Below are 20,554 nucleotides of genomic sequence, written 5' to 3' on the forward strand. Positions count from 1 at the left end.
TGAACTTTGAAGGCATGCCTTCACACACAAATCACTTTGACAAAGGGTGGGAGATGTACAGGCAAGAGATTTAGGGAAATCTTACAACAAATCACTGGCTGACCACTAAATAATACTGACCCAGGTATGCCAAGTAGGAAGCCAGATGTAGAATAAAAACTTTAAAGACCTTTGGGGCAACCACTGCAGGGAATACAGAATCCACAGAATTCACTATGTGAAAAAAAAAAAAGTCACTAAACAAATAAACAGTAACAAAAACAACAAACCCTAGGGTGGGGTTAAGCGATACCAGAGTTATCAATATTATCTTAAAAGTCCAGTTTTCAACAAAAATTGTAAGACATACAAAGAAACAGGAAAGTAAGCTAACATACATTTCTTAAAAAAAAAAAAAGACAACAGAAAATGTGCCTACAGGGCCAGATGCTGTACTTAATTGGGGTGTGTGTGTGTGTGTGTGTGTGTCTGTGTGTGCATAGTTGAGCTTCTTTCACGTGTTTATTGACCATTTTCATGGCTAATAACTATTGGTCATTTGGGAAATGCAAGTAAAAACCACAATGAGATACCACGTCACAACCATGAGCAATGCTATAATAAAAAAGATACAATAAAAAGTGTTATTGAGGATGTGGAAAAATTTGAACCATTATCCATTGCTGGTGGGAACATAAAATGGTGCAGGTGCTTTGGAAACAGTTCAGTAGTTCCTAATGATGTTAAACACTTAGCTACGTAATCAAGAGAAAGGAAAACAAGAGTGAATACAAAAATAAACCTGTATATGAATGTTCACAGCAGTATTATTCATAGTAACCAAAAATGGAAATGACTGAAATGTCCATCAATTAATGAAATTGATTAATGAAACAAAATGTATATATAACAAAGTGGAGTATTATTTGGCAAGTAGCAGTAATAAAGTACGGAAACATGCTACCATATAGATGAACCTTGAAAACGTGCTAAGTGAAAGAAGCCAGTCACAAAAGACCACATTGTATGATTGCATTTATATGAAATCTTCAGAATAGCCAAATCTATTGAGTCAGAAAGCAGATTAGTGATTACATAGAGCTGGAAGCGTGCAGGTTGGAAACAGACGTGACTTCTAATGTGTATGGAGTTTCTTTCTCAAGTGATAAAAATGTTCTAAGATTAGATTGTGGTGATGGCTAAACTTTGAATATACTCAAAACCACTTAACTGTACACTTTAAATGGGTGATGTGTATGCTATGTGAATTATATCTCAGTAATGCTGTTTTCTTTAAAAAGTGAATCATTGGCTGAGCACGGTGGCTCACGCCTGTAATCCCAGCATTTTGAGAGCCCGAGGCAGGGGGATCACTTGAGCCCAGGAGTTCAAGGCCAGGCAACATAGTATGACCCCGTTCTCCACAAATATTTAAAAATTAGCCGAGGCTGGTGGCACATGCCTGTGGTCTCAGCTACTTGGGAGGCTCGGAAGGAGGACAGCTTGGGCCTGAGAGGTCAAGGCTCAGTGCAGTGCTACTGCACTGCAGCCTAGGTGACAGAGTGAGACCATGTCTCAAAAAAAGAAAAAAGTGAATCATTAATATTAATGACCTGTATATTTCATTTCACATTTTGAAACATGTTACATTCCAGTACCTAAATTTTTAACATTTTATCATTTTAATATTTGATGGGAGCAATGTTTCCAGAAATGTTTTTAATGTTTTTTTAATTGAATAATTCTAGCTGGCCAACTCAGCCAATCCGCACATTTAGCTCTCCAACTACCATACAACGTGCTTGGTTTGGGTCGGAGCGCAAATTTTCTTGACCATCTCTATGTTGGTATTCCCCGTCCATCTGGAGAAAAGGTGAGTAAAAATTCATTTTGTTTACAATTAATCTATGTTTTAATATTCACTATTTAAGTATTTAAATTAAATAATTTGAACCTAATTGAATTTGAATTCAAATAAATCAAATATTTTTATTCCCTTTAAAGAATAAAGAAAAATTTATTGGTAGTGACCTAAGCTTGTCTTACATAGAGCACATCATGATTTTAAGATGCCGTGTAGTTTTTCCCTCTCCTCTCCCATAAACGTCACCTATCCCTCTATCCTGCTTTTTCATCCTAACATTTTTCACCACCTAACGTGTACATAAATATTTTAGTAACATAAATATTATTATACATATGTGTATTATTTATATAATATGTATAATCATATTATTTTACTTGCTTTGTTTATTGTCAGTCTCAACTTGAATTTTAGCTCCAAGCAGCATTTGTACATAGCCCTTTGTACAGTGCCTGCTACATAAGTGTCTAATAAATATTTGTGGAATGAATGAATTCATAAAACACAAATATAATCTTTCCTGAAAAGATGAGAAAATTTTCCAACAGATGGCACAAAAGCCTTATTTTTGGCTTAATATTGGTAAACATAGCTTAATCCATACCTAGAATTTGAATTTCTCAAAGTAGCTAGATTTTTCCTTATTTATTTAGAATAATAATTGTGTTTTTTAAATGTGCTGAATGTTAAATGTTCTTAAATTCTTCTTCCAGTCTATACGAAAACAGGAGTGGACTGCAATCATTCCAAATTCCCAGCTAATTGTCATTCCATACCCTCACAATGTCCCTCGAAGGTAATGTACTTGCTTGAACTGATTTGGTAAAGACACTGCTAACTCTGAATTATAGATACAGTGATGTCTTTTAAACTCTCTCATATTCCTGCTGTGTTCCCATGAGTGCCCATCCCTTAATTTGCTTACGGCAAACTTTAAATGACTAAACATACTTACATAAAAGGTCCCAGACATTTTTCATGAAGAACAAATTCAATCCTATTAGAAAAACAGTAGGTTAACTAATTAGGGATTTATACATATTCTGCTTAAATAAACTGCTCTTCAGTTTACTAGTTATAAATTCAAACTTTCAGGATACTAAATCTTTGTATAAAGCACTAATCTTTTAAATAAATTATTTGAGAAGTAGTATGTATCCCACAGTGGTTGGGCACAAACTTTGGAGTTCAATAGATGTAGGCTAAAACAATTCAGCTCCATTGCTGGCTGACTGCAAGACTAGGAGCCAGTCCTTTGTCCTCTCCAAGACTCAATTTCTGCATCTGAGGGTGAAATATACTTAACACAGTGCCAAGCATATGGTAAGCAAATGGTAGGTATTTTTATCCTTATTAACAGAATACATTCATTTCATAATACAGCATTTAACTTTAAATCCTTAAATTATCTTTGTTCATTTTTATTTAAATTCCTAGATTGATTCTATTCTTTTTAAATTAGGCGATAAAAGTATTCACTAACATTTAAATTTCATAGGGAAAAATATGCTAGACAAATATCAATATGAGAAAATAACCAAAGAGAAATGGTGAACTTATCTATGACTATGTAACCAGTGGGGTCCCCTGCTTGTTACATTCCCTCTGAAAATATCAGCTTCATCATTCTTTATTAAACATCTCGATCGAATGTATTGATTGCCAAAACCAGCTTATGCCACCTCATGAGCTGACTCTGTGCATCTCTATTCAGTGAAGTCACACTGAAATCAGTTATGGTGGGAGAATCTACTCCATGAAAATTGGCAAGTACCATAAACAAGGCTTCCCCAACCCCTCTCTACCTCAGAGCCAGTTTACCAGCATACCAGCAGATGCATTTTATGGTAGATTAATGGGCTTTAGAACCAAACTGCTTAAGAAAATAAACTTTATCGCAGCCTTATGCTTGGAATAAGATGACATCATTGAAACAGTTATAGTCCTGGTTCAGATTTTTTTTAATGAGCCTGTATTGTATGTTTGTGTCAGTTTTCTATAGATGAAATTTACAGTAAAACTAGAAAATCTGGACCATGAGTAGGAAACTATATAAAGTACGGTACTTCTATACAGCTCAGTAGCATGACTTTTTCACTGCCACGGACATAGAACAGTCTCTTAAGATGGAGTGGTAAGCAAAAAAACAGTAACAACAACAACAAACAAAAGAAGCAACAGCAAAATGTAGAAGAGTATGTATAATAAGCTGCCATTGTGATTTAAAAAGAAGCCATCTACACATACATGTTCATACATGTATAAAATATCTCTGAAAGGATATGCAGGAAACTGGTAAGAGTGACTGCCTCTGAGGAGAAAACTGAGGATTGACTTTTGTCTTTTTTTTTTTTTTTTTTACCAAAACACTTACATTCCTGATTTGTTAAAAATCTATTTTAAAAGTAGAACTACCAAAAACATCTCATAAAAGAACTGTTTTCTTAAGTATGAGTACTAAGAGTAGCTTTCAACTAATTAACAGTATTTGTTTTCTTAAGGTTTACTTACTCTTCTGAATTTCCAGAAAATTATACCATAGCTTTTTTCCATAATCTCAACATTTTTCATGTTTCTCTTACTCTTTCCAAAGAAATGTTCTTTTCAAATTTATGTACATAATAAAAACCAAATTGATTTTAGTTTTTGCGGTGTATTTTGAGGTTATTGACTAGAAGCTAACTTATGGATCAATAAATTTTAATTATCCCAGAATAAATCAATAGCTACTTGCTATTTACCAGAACAGTCTTACCTTTATTAAACTTTTAAAATAAAAATATAGCCATTACGTATTTCTAGGGAGAACAAAAAGTTACGCGTATATAACAACCTGCAGAGTTGGTGATACAGTCCTTAGTTTTAGGCTTTCAGGGTGTGCAAATGCTGTATCACATGGACTGTTTTAGAAGGAAAGAACCAGTTCTGTTTACTAAAGGCCTCTAGTCTGTATATTGCCATTAACAGTGAGGGACTAAAAATGATTTTGTAAGTGATCTGAACCTCAAAGTCATTGTAGTAATGTAAACACTCCAACATGATACAAAAATTATAGAAGTTTTGCACAAGCCATCAACATTTATGTTTTAGTTGGTCATATTATATATGTGACACAGGTCAAAAATAAGATGATACAGAAGGCTTCCAGGATCATGTGACTACCTTGCTTTGGAGTTCAGGTTTTCAAATTAAGCAGGTAAATCAAGATGTAAAAAAGATGTCTATGATTGTCCAAAGTACCCTTGGATATGTTTACCTAAAAATAATTCTCATACGATCAAACTTGGAAAATGAAAAATATTGAAATTATCTCATCAAAAATTCTATTTCAGTTGTCTAGGTAAAATATAAACTGTAGAATCATCAATATTCTCAGCACTATCTGATTTTTAATTGCTTTTGTTTTATTTATAGTGAATGGACAGATGAATGGTTTAATGAATACATTGACTGTTTAATTAATTAATAAGCTATTTTGCTTTGGGGGTCTCAATATAACTTTGTTATTTTTAAGTAAAATTTGTAATTTTAATTTGTTCTGTTTTTATCTACAGTTGGAGTGCCAAACTGTATCTTACACCAAGTAACATTGTTCTGCTTACTGCTATAGCTCTCATCGGTGTCTGTGTTTTCATCTTGGCAATAATTGGCATTTTACATTGGCAGGAAAAGGTTTGTTCATTTAAATGAAGCATTAACTTTGGTTAATTTATTCTAGTAATACATACATTGCTCTTTAAAAACACTATATTTATTTCAAACTTTTTTCATATGACTAGAATTTCATCATTTTTCAAGTTCTGTCCAAAGCATCATTTTATTGATGATAATTTCTTTTATCCCTGGAAGTTACTAATGTCTCCTATCAATTCATACAAATCACAAGAGATGTCTACTTTAAAAGTTTGATGCACTACAACAGTAATAAAGTGATCATCCAAAAATCAAAAGGCATTTAGAAACAATTTCATAATGACCTGAAAAATAATAATGATTTTAAAAAATGAACGTGTGTTCAGTATCTACTGATAAAGCCACGGACATTCTTTGGTTAGGATTATCAGCTATCTCTTTGAAAAGAATTAGAGTAAAAAGAGGTTAAATTATTTTCTTGAGGTTTAGGTGGAAGGTAACAACTAAAGCAATAAACAGCTAGGCACGGTGGCTCATGCCTGTAATCCCAGCAATTTGGGAGGCCAAGGTGGACAGACTGCTGGAGCTCAGGAGTTCGAGACCATCCTGGGCAACATGATGAAACCCTGTCTCTACGAAATACACAAAAATTAGCCGGGCACCGTGATGCAAGCCTGTAATCTCAGCTACTCAGGAGGCTGAGGTGGGAGAATCACCTGAGCCCAGAAAGTTGAGGGTACAGTGAGCTGCGACTGCACCACTTCACTCCAGCCTGGGCAAAAGGAGTGAGACCCTGTCTCAAAAAAGAAAAAAGCCATAAACATCTTTTTCATCTATTAAGTATTCTTTGCATTAAACTGATTTCTGTTCTTTAGTATAATGCTCTAAATAATAATTGAAAACGAAACTCCCAAATATGTAAAAGATTTTGATGCAATGTTTATGTGAAGAAAAAAGAGGCTATCACTGTAAGTTAGCAGTTTAGATATATGTGAAAAAGCTAGTTTCTATTTGTATATGGGTTCCAATCAATGCCCTCAAAAAAGGGCTTCTTTGTGGCCCCAAAGAAAGGTGTTTTTCTTTTTTTGCACCTACACTCTGGATTGACATGCCATCATAATCATTTTTTGCTAACTAAAATTACTGTCTTTGTTCTTTTAATGTATGAAAAAGAGAACATATTAGTTGTTCTATAAATGCTCATAGGTTTGTCGCTTTTAAAAAATCACTCCTTTACATGTCAAAAACAGTAACATGAAGTTACATATTCAATTAACCTTAAGATTGCAACTTAAGAGTAAGATCAATGACAACCATACATACTTTGTCCAGAAGTATCAGAATATCATCTGAAAGATTCCATAGTTCTTGACCTATGAAGCAAAGGAAATTAATTTCATTAATTCTTCAGTAGATCTGATTACAGCATAAACATTGTGTGCTTATAACAATAATTATGCAGTGGCCAAAAATTAAAGTTTTAAGTACAAGTATATATTTGACCATGTATATACTGTATCTCCTGTGGCACTGTGGTATCTCAAAGAGGTAGAACCTCTTTAACCACTTTTTTTACTTAAGCAGGCTGGCTCCTTCTACCATTTTCTCAATGCAGGCCTTCCCCAATGTCTGCCCCTGGCCCTCTTCTTTCAACGCTTTCCCTGCCAATTTCATCTAAAATCATGGCTTCAGATATCCCCAGCTCTCATCTCTAAAGGTCCTTCCCCATTTCCAACTGTCACCATGATAGCTCAACCTAGATGACTTACAGCTCCTCAAAACCAGCATTCTAAAGCTTCATCTCTCTTACTTACCTACAAGATTTCATCACTTGCCTATGGACTCTGCCTCTGTAAGAAGTTCTACAGCTGACTCCACTTCTACATTCCTACTACACTGCTTAACCCAGCCCCTTCTTACGTCCTACTTGGTCTCTTTCTTTCAGTTCTCTCCCCTTTCCATTCCATTTAGCACACTGCTGCCAGTGACTCATTCTGTTTAGCCTTCATCATGTCACTCCCCTGCTCAAAAAGTTCTAGTGGATATCCATTGCCTTTTATATATAAAATCCTTGGCCTGGCCTGCATATGACTTCCATGTGACTCCACAGTCTTATTTTTTACCAGTTCCTTTCACATATCCGTGCTTCTTCCAGCCTTCTCATGATTGCTCATGTTGTAACCCCAGCTTGGAGTGAATATCACTCTCCCCATTTCCATGCTTTCAAATGCTTTCCATGTCTTTTCAAAGCTTTCCCTTTCCTCACCCGGATCTAGAAGTAGTCTCTTAGACTTGGTAACATTTTTCACTTTTTATCTTGAACTACAGTTATACAAGAACAAGATACAAAACTGAGGTTTTTATAATATTAAAATACCAAACACGGTATTGGTATTGGGAGTATTGGAAGCAAAGGGCCAATGAGTATCTGCTAAATTGACAAGTGAATGAAAAAATAATTAGTACAGTAGTACTCTGTCACCCAGGCTGGAGCGCAGTGGTGCAATCTTAACTCACTGCGACTTCCACTCCCGGGTTCAAGCGATTCTCCTGCCTTAGCCTCCCAAGAAGCTGGGATTACAGATGCCCACCACCACACCCAGCTAATTTTTGTATTTTTTTGGTAGAGACAGGATTTCACCATGTTGGCCAGGCTGGTCTCGAATTCCTCACCTCAAGTTATCTGCCCTCCTTGGCCTCCCAAAATGCTGGGATTACAGGCATGAGCCACCACCACACTCAGCCATTAGATTTATTAACATCGGTGTTAAAAATGAGAGAAAAATGCAATCATTGATTCATCCTTATAGAATCTAATGCTTATTCCTATTTTCAAGTAGATAATAAATGATAACAAGCTAAGTATTTAAGGACTCTAAGTATTTAATGTGCCTTAAGTATTCAAGTATTTATTGTTTTTTATTCAATTAGATCATTAATTATAAAATAGCTACTAGAAACTACAAAAATACTAGGATTATTGAATCAGGAAATCATATCTATTATCTGCTAATTGCTGAAGACTTTTAAAAATGAATCACTGTGTATTTCAGAAATGAGTCTTTTTGTAACATTTTTCTACCATTTATAAACAAGTCTAAAATTCTTTTTCAGAAAGCAGATGATAGAGAAAAACGACAAGAAGCCCACCGGTTTCATTTTGATGCTATGTGACTTGCCTTTAATATTACATAATGGAATGACTGTTCACTTGATTAGTTGAAACACAAATTCTGGCTTAAAAAAATAGGGGAGATTAAATATTATTTATAAATGATATATCCCATGGTAATTATTGGAAAGTATTCAAATAAATACGGTTTGAATATGTCACAAGGTCTTTTTTTTTTAAAGCACTTTGTATATAAAAATTTGGGTTTATTCCGTAGTGCTGTACATTTTTGTTCCTTTGTGGAATGTGTTGCATGTACTCCAGTGTTTGTATATTTATAATCTTATTAGTGTCATGATGATGGAAAAAGATATGTGTAAATAAAAATGATTAAATGAGCAGGAATTTTTGTGTCCACTTGACTTGGTCTTGCTTCTTATTCTAATGATACAAATTATACTTTTGTGAATATATCACAGAGTCATTATGCATTCAGCTTCATCACAGCAGGTCAGGGGTCTCACTGACGGCATACAATATAGTGATCAGGTACTGTAACTTGGTAGCACAGTGAGACAGACTTGCCTTAAACTCCTAATTCCACCACTTACAAAGTCATTGTTTGAACTTGGCTCTTGTTTAACCTCTGTAAGCCTCAGTTTTCTTGTTTATTCAGTGGGGCTAATAATACTCACTTGAGTTATTGTAAACATTAAATGGGATGATGTATGTGAAGTGCTTAGCTTGGTGCCTAGCACAGAGTAAGTGGTCAATATGTGGTACTTGTCATTATTAATATTTTAGATGATCTTATTAGACTTATACATCTAATTATAGAAATATATAGACGATAGAATTTTATTTTCAGGCATGAAGAAATATTCTTTGGAAAAGCTAAATTTTTGGTGATTGACATATAAAGATTTACTTGCTCATATTAACTAAAAATTATAGTACTCTCCAAGAATTAATGTGCCCTAAAAATTTTCCTCTGAAAACTTATCCTTATCATGTGATAATGAAGAACATTTGATTTCTTGAAAGGAAACTGCTGTAGGCAGCATCTGGGAATGCAAATCTTCAATCACATTTCTATTCTCAAACGCTTGGAGAAGTCTATAATTTACATTCAGACTTCAATGCAAATTTTGTATTGTGAACTTCACATTTCCAAAAAGTTACTTTAAAAAGACTTTAAGACTGAGAAAAAAAGCTTATCAACGCTAATGATTTTCTAATGTGCAAATGGATATGTGATGCCTATAAAACACAAAAATTTCTCTGAAAACAATTTTGTTCTTATTTTTTTCTTTACAGTTCACTGAGATTAGCATGTGTTTTTACTTTGTATCTAAGCATGTTAACGTGTCTTCTTAATAAATATTCCTTATTGAAACAAAGTATTTCAGTGAGTTTTTAAATAATTATTTTAGAACACGAAGAGAACTTAGAGCTTATGAAAGCATTTATGTGGATTGGGAGACCCGGGTAAGGTGACTTGCCCACTGCCTCTGTGGGTCAGGGGCAAGATAGGATTCTCCTGACTGTAATACTCAGTTAAATTCACTAGTTATCAACCCGCAGCACTGTCCCAGGCACTACGTGACACCTTCTCAAAGACAATTGGGATCAATATTGATATAGCCTGAGTCTTCAAACTCATGTGAGTCAGAGTTTACAAGACAAATAAAATGTTAATGACAATTAAAACTACAATCAGTGACATTAATACTGCTTCTATATTTCCAAATGCAACTTTAATATCATTTATTAAGGGACAGCAGGTAAAAAATGTATCACAACATTGAGAATCACTAACAAAAACCTTTGTTTTGATTTTGAATATTGCAGTGGAAAGAGAACAAGGCTTTCAAGTCAGACCAGTCTGGATTCAGAGCCCAACTCCCCGATTTCATGACTCTGAATCAGTCACTTCTTTGAACTTTGGTTTCTTCATCTGTAAAACAAAGGTAATGAGTGATACCTACCTTCAAGGACTGCTCTGAGTCTGAAATGGCAGTTTGTACATAGAAGATGCTTGATAAGTGCTGTTTTTCTTCCTTTCCATTTCCCATTACAGTGACATAGTAACAGTTATTTTCTGAGATTTCTCTCCCACTGACTATATGTTAGTGTTATCCATCTTTGGGGAGCTAGGAAGAGTAAGAATTCATAATCATTTTGAAGATACTGTAAATATGTTAATACACCATTTATTTGAACTAGCCCTTTACATTTCCCCATCCTTGCAAGTAGCTAGAATAACCTCATAAAAAGAAACAAAAACTTAAATCATGTCCAGCAGACCTCAATGGTATACCTGGGATTGATCTAGGATACTTAAGGGCTTACTCCTCAGGATAAAGGTGAATTAAAACCAGCCCTTGTGATTACCTGCACCTGACCAGTTATTTTAAAAGGCTAATTAAATAGAAGATTAGGGAGTGCTTTTGATCCACAACTGTACAAGGGAAAGGAAAGAAACAAGATTAGGCAGAAAAATCGAACTGTGATGCATTCTCAGTGGAATGCCTCATACAATCCTACATCAAGTTCTGAGATAGGATGACCTTTCCTATCTCCTAACCTGTCCCAAGTTAGAATACGAAGGCTGGGCCTTTACATTCCCACATTCATCAGTTATAGGGCACAGGCTGCCCCAAAGGCCTCTAACAAGAAAAGGAAAACTGGTAAAAATAACCAGTATCAAAAATGAAAAGGGTATAACTACAGATAATCTATTTATTAAAAGTAGGAAGACTTTGAGAATAACTTTATACCAATGTGCCGACACCAGCTCAGTGGGGGAGACCCTAACCCAGCGGCACTAGAGGAATTAAAGACACACACAGAAATATAGAGGTGTGAAGTGGGAAATCAGGGGTCTCACAGCCTTCAGAGCTGAGAGCCCCAACAGAGATTTACCCACGTATTTATTAACAGCAAGCCAGTCATTAGCATTGTTTCTATAGATATTAGACTAACTAAAAGTATCCCTTATGGGAAACGGGATTAACTAAAAGTATCCCTTATGGGAAACAAAGGGGTGGGTTTGGCTAGTTATCTGCAGCAGGAACATGTCCTTAAGGCACAGATCGCTCATGCTATTGTTTGTGGTTTAAGAATGCCTTTAAGCGGTTTTCCACCCTGAGTGGGCCAGTTGTTTCTTGCCCTCATTCTGGTAAACCCACAACCTTCCAGTGTGGGCATTATGGCCATCATGAACATGTCACAGTGCTGCAGAGATTTTGTTTATGGCCAGTTTTGGGGCCAGTATATGGCCAGATTTTGGGGGGCCTATTCCCATCACCAATGTATCGAAAGTTTATACAAAATGGACCAATTCCTAGGAAAATATCACCAAAACATACTCAAAAAGAAACGAAACCCTAAATATTCCTTCTGGTGGATGCTGTGGTGTAGTGTCCAGATCCGGCATCAAGAATAAAGGACTTATTATCCTAATTTCTGGGAGTCTCATCACTGTTCTTCTGCCAGCCTCATCTGGAGAGCAGACTCACCCAAGATCAGTCCCCTCTTCTTAACATAAAAATCCTAAGTGTTCATAAACTAAAAAGTAAAAACTGACAGACCTGTAAGGAGAAACAGACAAACTCACGATTTAAGTAGGAGACATCAACACTTTTCTACAGTAACTGAAGGAAAAAGTAGGCAGGAAATCAGAAAGCTTAGAGCTGACCTGAAAAGCACTCAGTCAATCTAACCTAATGGATATTTATATAACACTCTAACCAACAGCAGCAAAATAGTCTTTTTCAGAGCACATGGAACACTTACCAAGATAGACCATATTCTGGGCCATAAAACAAGTCCTACCAAATCTAAAAGAATAGAAATCATACAAAGTAGATTATCAGACTATAAAAGAATTGAACTAGGGAGATCCATGGAAAATATCCAGATATTTTAAATAACCATAGGGTCAAAGAGGAAGTCTCAAAGGAAATTTTAAAATATTTTGAGCCAAATGAAAAATACAACATAACAAAATTTGTAGGAGACAGTGCTGGGGGGTGGTATGTATAACATTAAATGCACATATTAACAAAGAAGTAAGGTGATGAAAGAAACCAATAAAGACTTCAATGGAAAGACAGTGTGTTCATGGATTAGGAGATGCCAGTACTCCTCAGAGTGATCTGTACATTTCACACCATCCCTATCAAAATCCCAGCAGTATCTTTTTGTGGACATGGACAGGATTTTGTGCAACTTATATGAAAGAGAAAATAGACTAGTTTAAAACAATGTTGAAAAAGAAGACAAAGTTGAAGAAATCAAACTATGTGACTTTAAAACTTATTATAAAGCTTGAGTAATAAAGATAGTGTGGTATTGGCAAAGAGAGACACATAGACCAATGGAATAAAATTGAGTCCAGGAATAAACTCACACAAATACAGACATTTGATGTTTGCCAAAGACGTAAAAGTTACTAAGTGGAAGACAGTCTTTTCAATAAATAGTATCAGAACAATTGATCATCTGTATTTGCCATAAATACAAAGGGCAAAGGAGAAAAAAAGAACCTTGATCTAAACCTCACACCTTACACAAAAATTAACTCAAAGTGGGTCATAAATTTAAATATAAAATGTAAAATATAAAACTTTAAAAGAACACATAGAATGTCTTCATAGGCTAGGGGTAAGCAGATTTCTTAGAAATGACACCAAAGTTATGATTCTTTTTAAAAACTGATAAATGTGACTTCATCTAAATTAAAAATGTTTGCTTTGACAAAGACACGTCCAAGAGAATGGACAAGCTATATATGCAAAGAAAAAAAATTTTTTTGAGATGGAGTCTTGCTCTGTCACCCAGGCTGGAGTGCAGTGGTGTGATCTCAGCTCACTGCAGCCTCCGCCTCCCAGGTTCAAGCAATTCTCCTGCCTCAGCCTCCTAAGTAGCTAGGACTACAGGTGTGCGACACCATGCCTGGCTAATTTTTGTGTTTTTAGTAGAGACGGGGTTTCACCATGTTGGTCAGGTTGGTCTCCAACTGCTGACCTCAAGTGATCCACCCGCTTTCAGCCTCCCAAAGTGCTGGGATTATAGGCATAAGCCACCATGCCCGGCCAGGAAAATATTTTCAAATCACATATCCAACGACAGACTTGTATCCTGAATCTATGAAGAACTCTCAAAACTCAATACAAAAACTCAGACAAGATGACACCTAAGGAAGCTCCTGCCTCTCCCAAAGCTGAAACTTTGAAGGCCAAGAAGGCAGTGCTGGAAAGCATCCACAGCCACACACAAAAAGGAGTATCTGCACTTCACGCACCTTCCAGCACCCCAAAACACTACAGCTCCAGAGACAACCCAGATATCCTCAGAAGAGTGCCCCCAGGAAAAACAAGCTTGACCACTCTGCCTGATTCCCCCTGACCATTGAGTGTGCCATGAAGAAGACAAGATAACAACACACTTGAGGTCACTGTGAAGACACAGTGAGAAGATGACAGTCCACAAGCCAGGAGAGAGGCCTCAGCAGAAACCAGCCTCCAGAACTGTGAGAAAATACATTTCTACACTATAAGCCACCCAGTCTATAGCTACACTGTAATTCTGCCATGGCAGCCTGAGCAGACTAACAGAATGCACTTTTTAAAAATTACAATTTTCCTCTTTTCCTTCCCTAAAAAAAAACCTACAGTTGTGTAACAAACACTGAAATCTTCATATACTGAGAACCCACCCGATTGTTTTTCACTAAATGTCACCATTGCTGTAGCCATATTTGCACCCCGTAAAGATCCATATTATATTTTACTACAAATAGAGTTTCTGCACATAAAAGTTTGGTTCTTTTTAAATTCCTCTACCTTCCTTAGTTATAATCTCTGTATTATCTGGTTCAGCCTGCCACAACAAAATACCATAGACTGGGTAGCTGAAACAACAGACATACTTCCTCATAGTTCTGGAGGCTAAAGTCCCAGACCAAGGCAGGAGCCAATTCAGTTTCTGATGAGGATGCTCTTCCTGGCTTGCAGATGACTGCCTTCTTGCTGTGTCCTCACGTGGCCTTTCCTGGTGCCTGTGCATGAAGAGACAGCAGGCTCTCTGATAAACTCTTCCCATCAGGACACTATTTCTTTCAGATCAGGGACCCACCCATACGGCCTCATTTAACCTTAATTACTTCCCTCAAGGCCCTCCTCTTCAAATACAGCCATACTGTAGGTTAGGGCTTCAACATATGAACTAGGAGGGGACACGGACAGTAACAATCTCCAAACGCAACAACCTGCTTTCCTCGGCTGTCATGTAATAAAATGTTAACACTCCCAAACAATAGCAAAACAGAGACACAACAAAAATCTGTTAAGTGTATAAACATTGACAATAAAATGCTTCCTTTTAAAAAATGGTTCATTCAGCCGGGCATGGTGGCTCACACCTGTAATCCCAGCACTTTGGGAGGCCGAGGCGGGCAGATTACCTGAGGTCGGGAGTTCGAGACCAGCCTGACCAACATGGTGAAACCCCATTTCTACTAAAAATACAAAAAAAAAAAAAAATAGCTGGGCATAGTGGCAGGCGCCTGTAATCCCAGCTACTCGGGAGGCTGAGGCAGGAGAATCGCTTGAACTCAGAAGGCGGAGGTTGCAGTGGGCAAAGATTGAGCCATTGCACTCTAGCCTGGGTGACAGAGTGAGACTCCGTCTCAAAAAAAAAAAAAACAAGGTTCATTCTAGTAACAAGTAAATGCCACGCAATACCACTCAAGTACTACATGGGACTTGGTCAAAGAAAACCCAATTCAAACTATAGGAATGATTGTGAGGAGTTGGAGAGCCTGAATGGATGCCCGGGAGACTGGCAGGATGCAAGGAAAGCCGAGTCCTCAGTCACCTGGAAACTGCCAGGTAATCTGGGAACAGACTGGGTGCTACTGGGTGATCTTCCATGAAAATAATAATTCAAATACAGAACGCCCAAGTGAGAGATACGAAAATGCTTCCCTTTTGATTTGGCTAACATATGGCCACACAGTAGTCTCAGCTACGATCTGTGCTTTCCTACATTCCTCGAAAAATCAACTGCAGACGATTCCACCAGCACATCTAAAAGATAGGTGTCTTAAAAGGGAGCCACAAAATGAACATTCCCAATTGGAATCTACTCCCAAGCCAACATTCTAGAGGAAAAAAGACTTTTTAGGTTTAATCAAAATAATACAAGTAAGAGCTCCTAAACGTAGAAGTATTACAGACCTACTTTTGGAATTCTTGTGGTTGCTCTAATCTCTCCCCTTTTATTACAACCTCAACTGCCAGATGAATCTTCCCAGGACTCCATTATTGCACTATTAAAAGTAATCATTTACCTAACTAGCATTTGAGCACCTACCTCCATAATCAAAGCCCACCATGTCCAACCTCTTCCTTAATACCAAACACAACACTTACCCCACGTTCCAGACTCATCCTGCTCCCTGCCTGCTGAGCTCTTCTTCTGCCTCCTCTCCTCTCGCCACCCCAAGCATTTCCATGGTTTGTGTGTCACCTCCTTCAGGAAGCCTTCTCTGATGACATCACACACAGATTTTTCCTTCAGTCAATAACTTCGCATTAAGAACCTACAATGTTCTTAATTTGACAGCCTCTTATTTGAGAGCCCCTTCCTCTCAAATTTTGGTTCACTGTTGTCTGTAACTTATACTTAATATTGTGCTCTTCTTACTGTCCTATTCTACTAATATGCTACATTACTGTTATCATTATCATTATTATTATTATTATTATTATTATTATTATTATTATTATTTGAGACGGAGTCTTGCTGTTGCCCAGGCTGGAGTGCAGTTCAAGCGATTCTCCTGCCTCAGCCTCCCTAGTAGCTGGGACTACAGGCGCATGCCACCACGCCCAGCTAATTTTTGTATTTTTAGTAGAGATGGGGTTTCACCATGTCGGCCAGGCTGGTCTCACACCCCTGACCTCAGGTGACCCGCCTGCCTCAGCCTCCCAAAGTGCTGGGATTACACGCGAGAGCCACCTTTTTATATCCGTGGGAAAAAGTTCTTAAATGTTTTATTTCCTAACTGGCTCTTGTGTGCGATCTTAACTGTAGTACGTGGTTACCTTTAGGAACCCAAACTTACCCATCTTTTATGCCCCCATTCATAGCACATGGCAAAGGGTGAAACACCTCGATATTAATTGGTGTTAAATATGTTTTTCCTTTGTAAATCTCGTGAATTATTTATGCTTTTGTGCCTTTCTTGAAGGAATACAAAGAAGAGCTTAACACCTGAAAAATTTTTCAGTTGCCTGACATTGTCTTTAGCTACAATTGGTTAGACAAACATTTATAGAGTTCCTACTACACGCAGAGACAGGCATAAACATTATGGTAAGGCCTTGATCACGGTTGTATCTCCAGCACCAATCATTGTCTTCTGCACATAATTAACACCCAATACGTATGTGTGGAGTGAAAAAAATGAATTGCAGTCTCCCTGCCTGCAAGCAGCTGATATTTTAATGGTGTGGGGGTGAGGGAGATATAAAGGATGAACAAATAAATAAATGAGGAAGGTCATATCAGTGTGATAACCGCTATGGAGAAAATAAAGCAGGACCATGAATACCACCAACAGCCAGGCAGTTGTTGGCAGACCTGGAGACTCCCATCAGCTGGCGAAGCTGCCCAGCGTAGTGGTTAGCTGCTAGGAGGGCAGCCCCGGGGGAGGTGCACAGCCCTGCCGCTCATTCGCTATGTGGCTCTGGACGAAGGGCTTCACCCCTCTCGCCTCGACTTTCCAATCCCCTAAAACCTCCTTCATGACGGGGAGTCTGAGGAGTTGGTACTAAAGTGCCCGTCAACCTGGCGGGCGCTAGAGAAACGCCGGCAGCGCCGCGGGTCGGGAACTCACCAGCGCGAAGGGCACGGAGAGCCTCGGGCTCCCTCTGCCGATGTCCGCGCTTCCCTGCCCGCGGTCGAGCAAGGCTGAGCTGGGCAAAGTTTTGACCTTGAATGGAGGTCTGGGGGAACAGAGACCGGCGCCCCTCTCTGTCTGCTAGGGCTGCCGGAGGCCGGGCAGGCCGGCGAGGGTGCGGGGCCGAGGTGGGCGGCGCTTCCCGGGCGCCTCCGTCAGGCGGGAGGCCTCGAGGGCTCGGCCAGCAGCCCCGGGCGCCCTGCGCGGCGGCGGGGCACGGGCAGGTCACTGCCCCGGCGCCGGCCTCTCAGACGAGGCCGCCGCGCAGCCACGGCGAGAGGCGCCCTCACGGCCCCCGCGCCGAGCCGGCCCCCAGCCCTAACGGCAGCCGGCGGGGAGAGACGCCGTCCCACGGTGCGAGGCCGCGGCGGGCGCGCGAGGCGCTGGGCGGGGCGGGCACATGCGCACAGGCGGCGCAGCCGGCACGCGGCGCTCGCGCTCCCTGCTTAAATGAGCCTGGGCGCACCGCGCCCGCCACTTCAGTGGATCCCGCGCCGGGGCCGCGGGCGGAGCTGCCTGCTAGACCCGCGCCGCGCGCCCGCACTCCTCGGCTCTCGGGCGGTCGATGGGACGGGGCGCCGCGGAGCAGGAGGCGGCGCCCGTCGGGGTGCTCGGGCCGCGCGGGAGCCCACTGGGGGACTCGGGCATGGCGGGCCGCAGGACCTGAGCTCTGCCCCGCGGGGAGGCAGCTGCTGGCCGGCGATGGGGACGGAGCGGGGCCGCCGCCGCCGCGCTGGGCCGTGAGCGCCGCGCCGCCGCCGCCGCTACCTCAGCTCCTCGCGAAGCTCCGGGCAGCTCGGGAACATGGCCCTGGAGCGGCTCTGCTCAGTCCTCAAAGGTAAGGACCGGCGCTGGGGCCGCGGACGGCGCCCCCTGCGGGCCGAGGCTGGCGCGCCGCCCTGCCCGCGCCTCTGCGTCCCTTACCAGCGCCCGGGACCTTACGCGCCTCTTTGTCTGGCGGGGCTCGCGGCCACTGGGAGCGGACCGCATGGCGCGCGCCCTGCCCGGTTCCACCGGCTCTCCGGGCGCGCCGCCTCCGACCCCTGCGAGTCCGGCCGACGTTCGCGGGGCGCGTGTGGGAAGGGGGATCGGGTCGGGAAGGCGACCAGGAGGTCCCTGGGCCCAGCGGGGCCCTCCGAGCTGCGCCCTCGCGCCGCTTCCGTAGAATTCCGCGCATCCCTTTGCAAAGTTGTGAGATTCCTGTCGTGGAGCGAAGGCTGCTGTTTCTGCAGATGTGATGGCAAAAAGTAATTCCAGGAGAACAATAAAAGCCGCGGCCGTGACGTCGTGCAGCGGTTTTCGAATAGCCCCGCGGCGCCTGCACCTCGCGGCGGGGAAGGGGGCCTGCCGGGCCGGCCGGGTCCCACCTGCTGCGGCCGCGGAGGCTGCGGCACCACTGCGGGCTCCGGGGGCGGCGCGCGGGCGCCGCGGACCCGGCTCGGCCCGGCCCCCCCGGGAGCGCTGCTGCTCGGGCTGAGCTCGGGCGCTTCCCGGGACGCGGCGCTCCCCGGAACCGCGCTTCTCGCGCTCTCCTGGAGGTCTCAGAATTCCCCGCCGCTGGTGTTCGGTTCTTACTAATTTGTTGTACCGGGAATTAAAACAGTTGGCTTGCCAAGAGCACAGAACTCTAAAACACACTCCACCCGCTTTGCATTTCCCAGGAGGTGGTAATTTAGATGAAAATTTATATACATAGATAATTAGGATTGGGATACAAAGTTGCTCCTGAAACTCGGACTGAATAAATCGTCTTTTCAATTTCCAGAGGGAAAACAGCACCACCACTCAGTAAAGGACTTCCCTTTTCCCCCCTGCTGATTTAAATTGAAAGCTGACATGTTTGTAATGTAACAGGTTCTTTTTTAAAAAATATTGAGGGTACAGCTGAGGCATTATTAACGGTGTCGTGTATAACTCAGCACTGTATCTTAATATTTGTAGAGTGACGTTTTTCCTTGCTCCCTAACAACACTTTTTTCAAATTTGTTTTATTAGAAAGTTCAGTGGAATTTTGCTTTTGATTTTAATTGGACACATTTTCTACTCTCCACATATTCCTAAATTCGTAATTGAGATTTCAGTAATTCGAAACGTTTAACTACCCCACTGTAAATGTATCTACAGCTTGTACTAAGGTAACCTAGGACTTTCTAGCTGATGGATATTTCACAAACCATAAATCCGTAGTGATTCCTTTATTACAATTGAAAACAACCCTGAAATTCATCCTGTGGTTTTCATATCTCTGACTCCTAATTTTTACAGTCATTCCTGGGAAAGGAATGTTTTGTTTTACTCTTTCGTGATAAACCGTTTGCACACTAGGATTTCTGATCGTGGTGCCTGTCTGAATTTTCTGCCGTTGTCGGATTGCGCCCTCACTACGGTAAGGTAGTCAGCATGCTACTGACCGTGCATTCCGAGAGCAGCCCCCGGATGAAATCGCGTAGATCTATCACACCGCTTTACCTGCAGAACTTGACAAAATCGAGCTGGATAGGGTAGGGGCTGGTAGAGCCTCCTCCAATGGTGAAGGGATTTGCAGCGTTTCTGCCTTCGCCTTTCCCTTGGGTGCACACTGCCCTCTCTGGCCATCGCGGTGAAGCGTTGAGTGTTGGACCTTTCAGGAAAGGATTCTGGTGATGGCAGAGCTACGGTGAAAACAATATAGTGTCTGGCGTTTCTTTTTTGAGTGTTAGTCAGCCTACACTATTTTTACATGCTGGAGTATTTTTAAAGCTCAAGCTGAATTATTGTTGTTGTTGCTGCTGTTGGTGGCGGCTTCCTAGAGAGAAAGCAAGTTATTTTTAAAGTCTTCTGTGGTATTAACTTGTAAATGCCAAGAACTGGTCTGGAAAGATTCAAGAAATTGTTAACAGTAGTTGATTCTAATACGGAAATCTAGGGGATTGAAAGACAAGAATGAAGGGAAGTAGTTGATTCTAATACGGAAATCTAGGGGATTGAAAGACAAGAATGAAGGGAAGACTGGTTT

The 20,554-nt window shown here is 40.6% G+C and overlaps 2 protein-coding genes and 1 long non-coding RNA gene across 5 annotated transcripts in view; 2 read left to right on the plus strand and 1 right to left on the minus strand.

The window, feature by feature from the left end:
* The window catches only part of ITFG1 (integrin alpha FG-GAP repeat containing 1), a 303,068-nt gene extending 293,084 nt beyond the window's left edge, over nt 1-9,984 (plus strand). The window contains exons 15-18 of the mRNA XM_003280410.3: nt 1,728-1,852; nt 2,557-2,639; nt 5,398-5,515; nt 8,591-9,984. Of these exons, the coding sequence (XP_003280458.2) occupies nt 1,728-1,852; nt 2,557-2,639; nt 5,398-5,515; nt 8,591-8,650 (386 nt within the window). The 3' untranslated portion in view covers nt 8,651-9,984. The remainder of the gene's footprint in view (nt 1-1,727; nt 1,853-2,556; nt 2,640-5,397; nt 5,516-8,590) is intronic.
* Nucleotides 1,584-17,923, minus strand: LOC105739351. Its single transcript, XR_004026560.1, has 5 exons — nt 17,497-17,923; nt 10,577-10,741; nt 6,800-6,849; nt 2,799-2,840; nt 1,584-1,841 (listed from the first exon to the last, which is right to left on the minus strand). It is a non-coding gene; the product is annotated as an uncharacterized LOC105739351 (long non-coding RNA).
* Nucleotides 17,924-17,955: 32 nt separating this feature from the next.
* The window catches only part of NETO2 (neuropilin and tolloid like 2), a 64,685-nt gene continuing 62,086 nt past the window's right edge, over nt 17,956-20,554 (plus strand). For all 3 annotated transcript variants that reach the window (XM_030797579.1, XM_030797584.1, XM_030797592.1), the window contains exon 1: nt 17,956-18,397. In XM_030797579.1, coding sequence (XP_030653439.1) covers nt 18,364-18,397 — 34 coding nt within the window. In that variant the 5' untranslated portion in view covers nt 17,956-18,363. The remainder of the gene's footprint in view (nt 18,398-20,554) is intronic.

This window comes from Nomascus leucogenys, chromosome 2, assembly GCF_006542625.1.
Source record: "Nomascus leucogenys isolate Asia chromosome 2, Asia_NLE_v1, whole genome shotgun sequence".
NCBI classification, from domain to species: Eukaryota; Metazoa; Chordata; class Mammalia; order Primates; family Hylobatidae; genus Nomascus; species Nomascus leucogenys.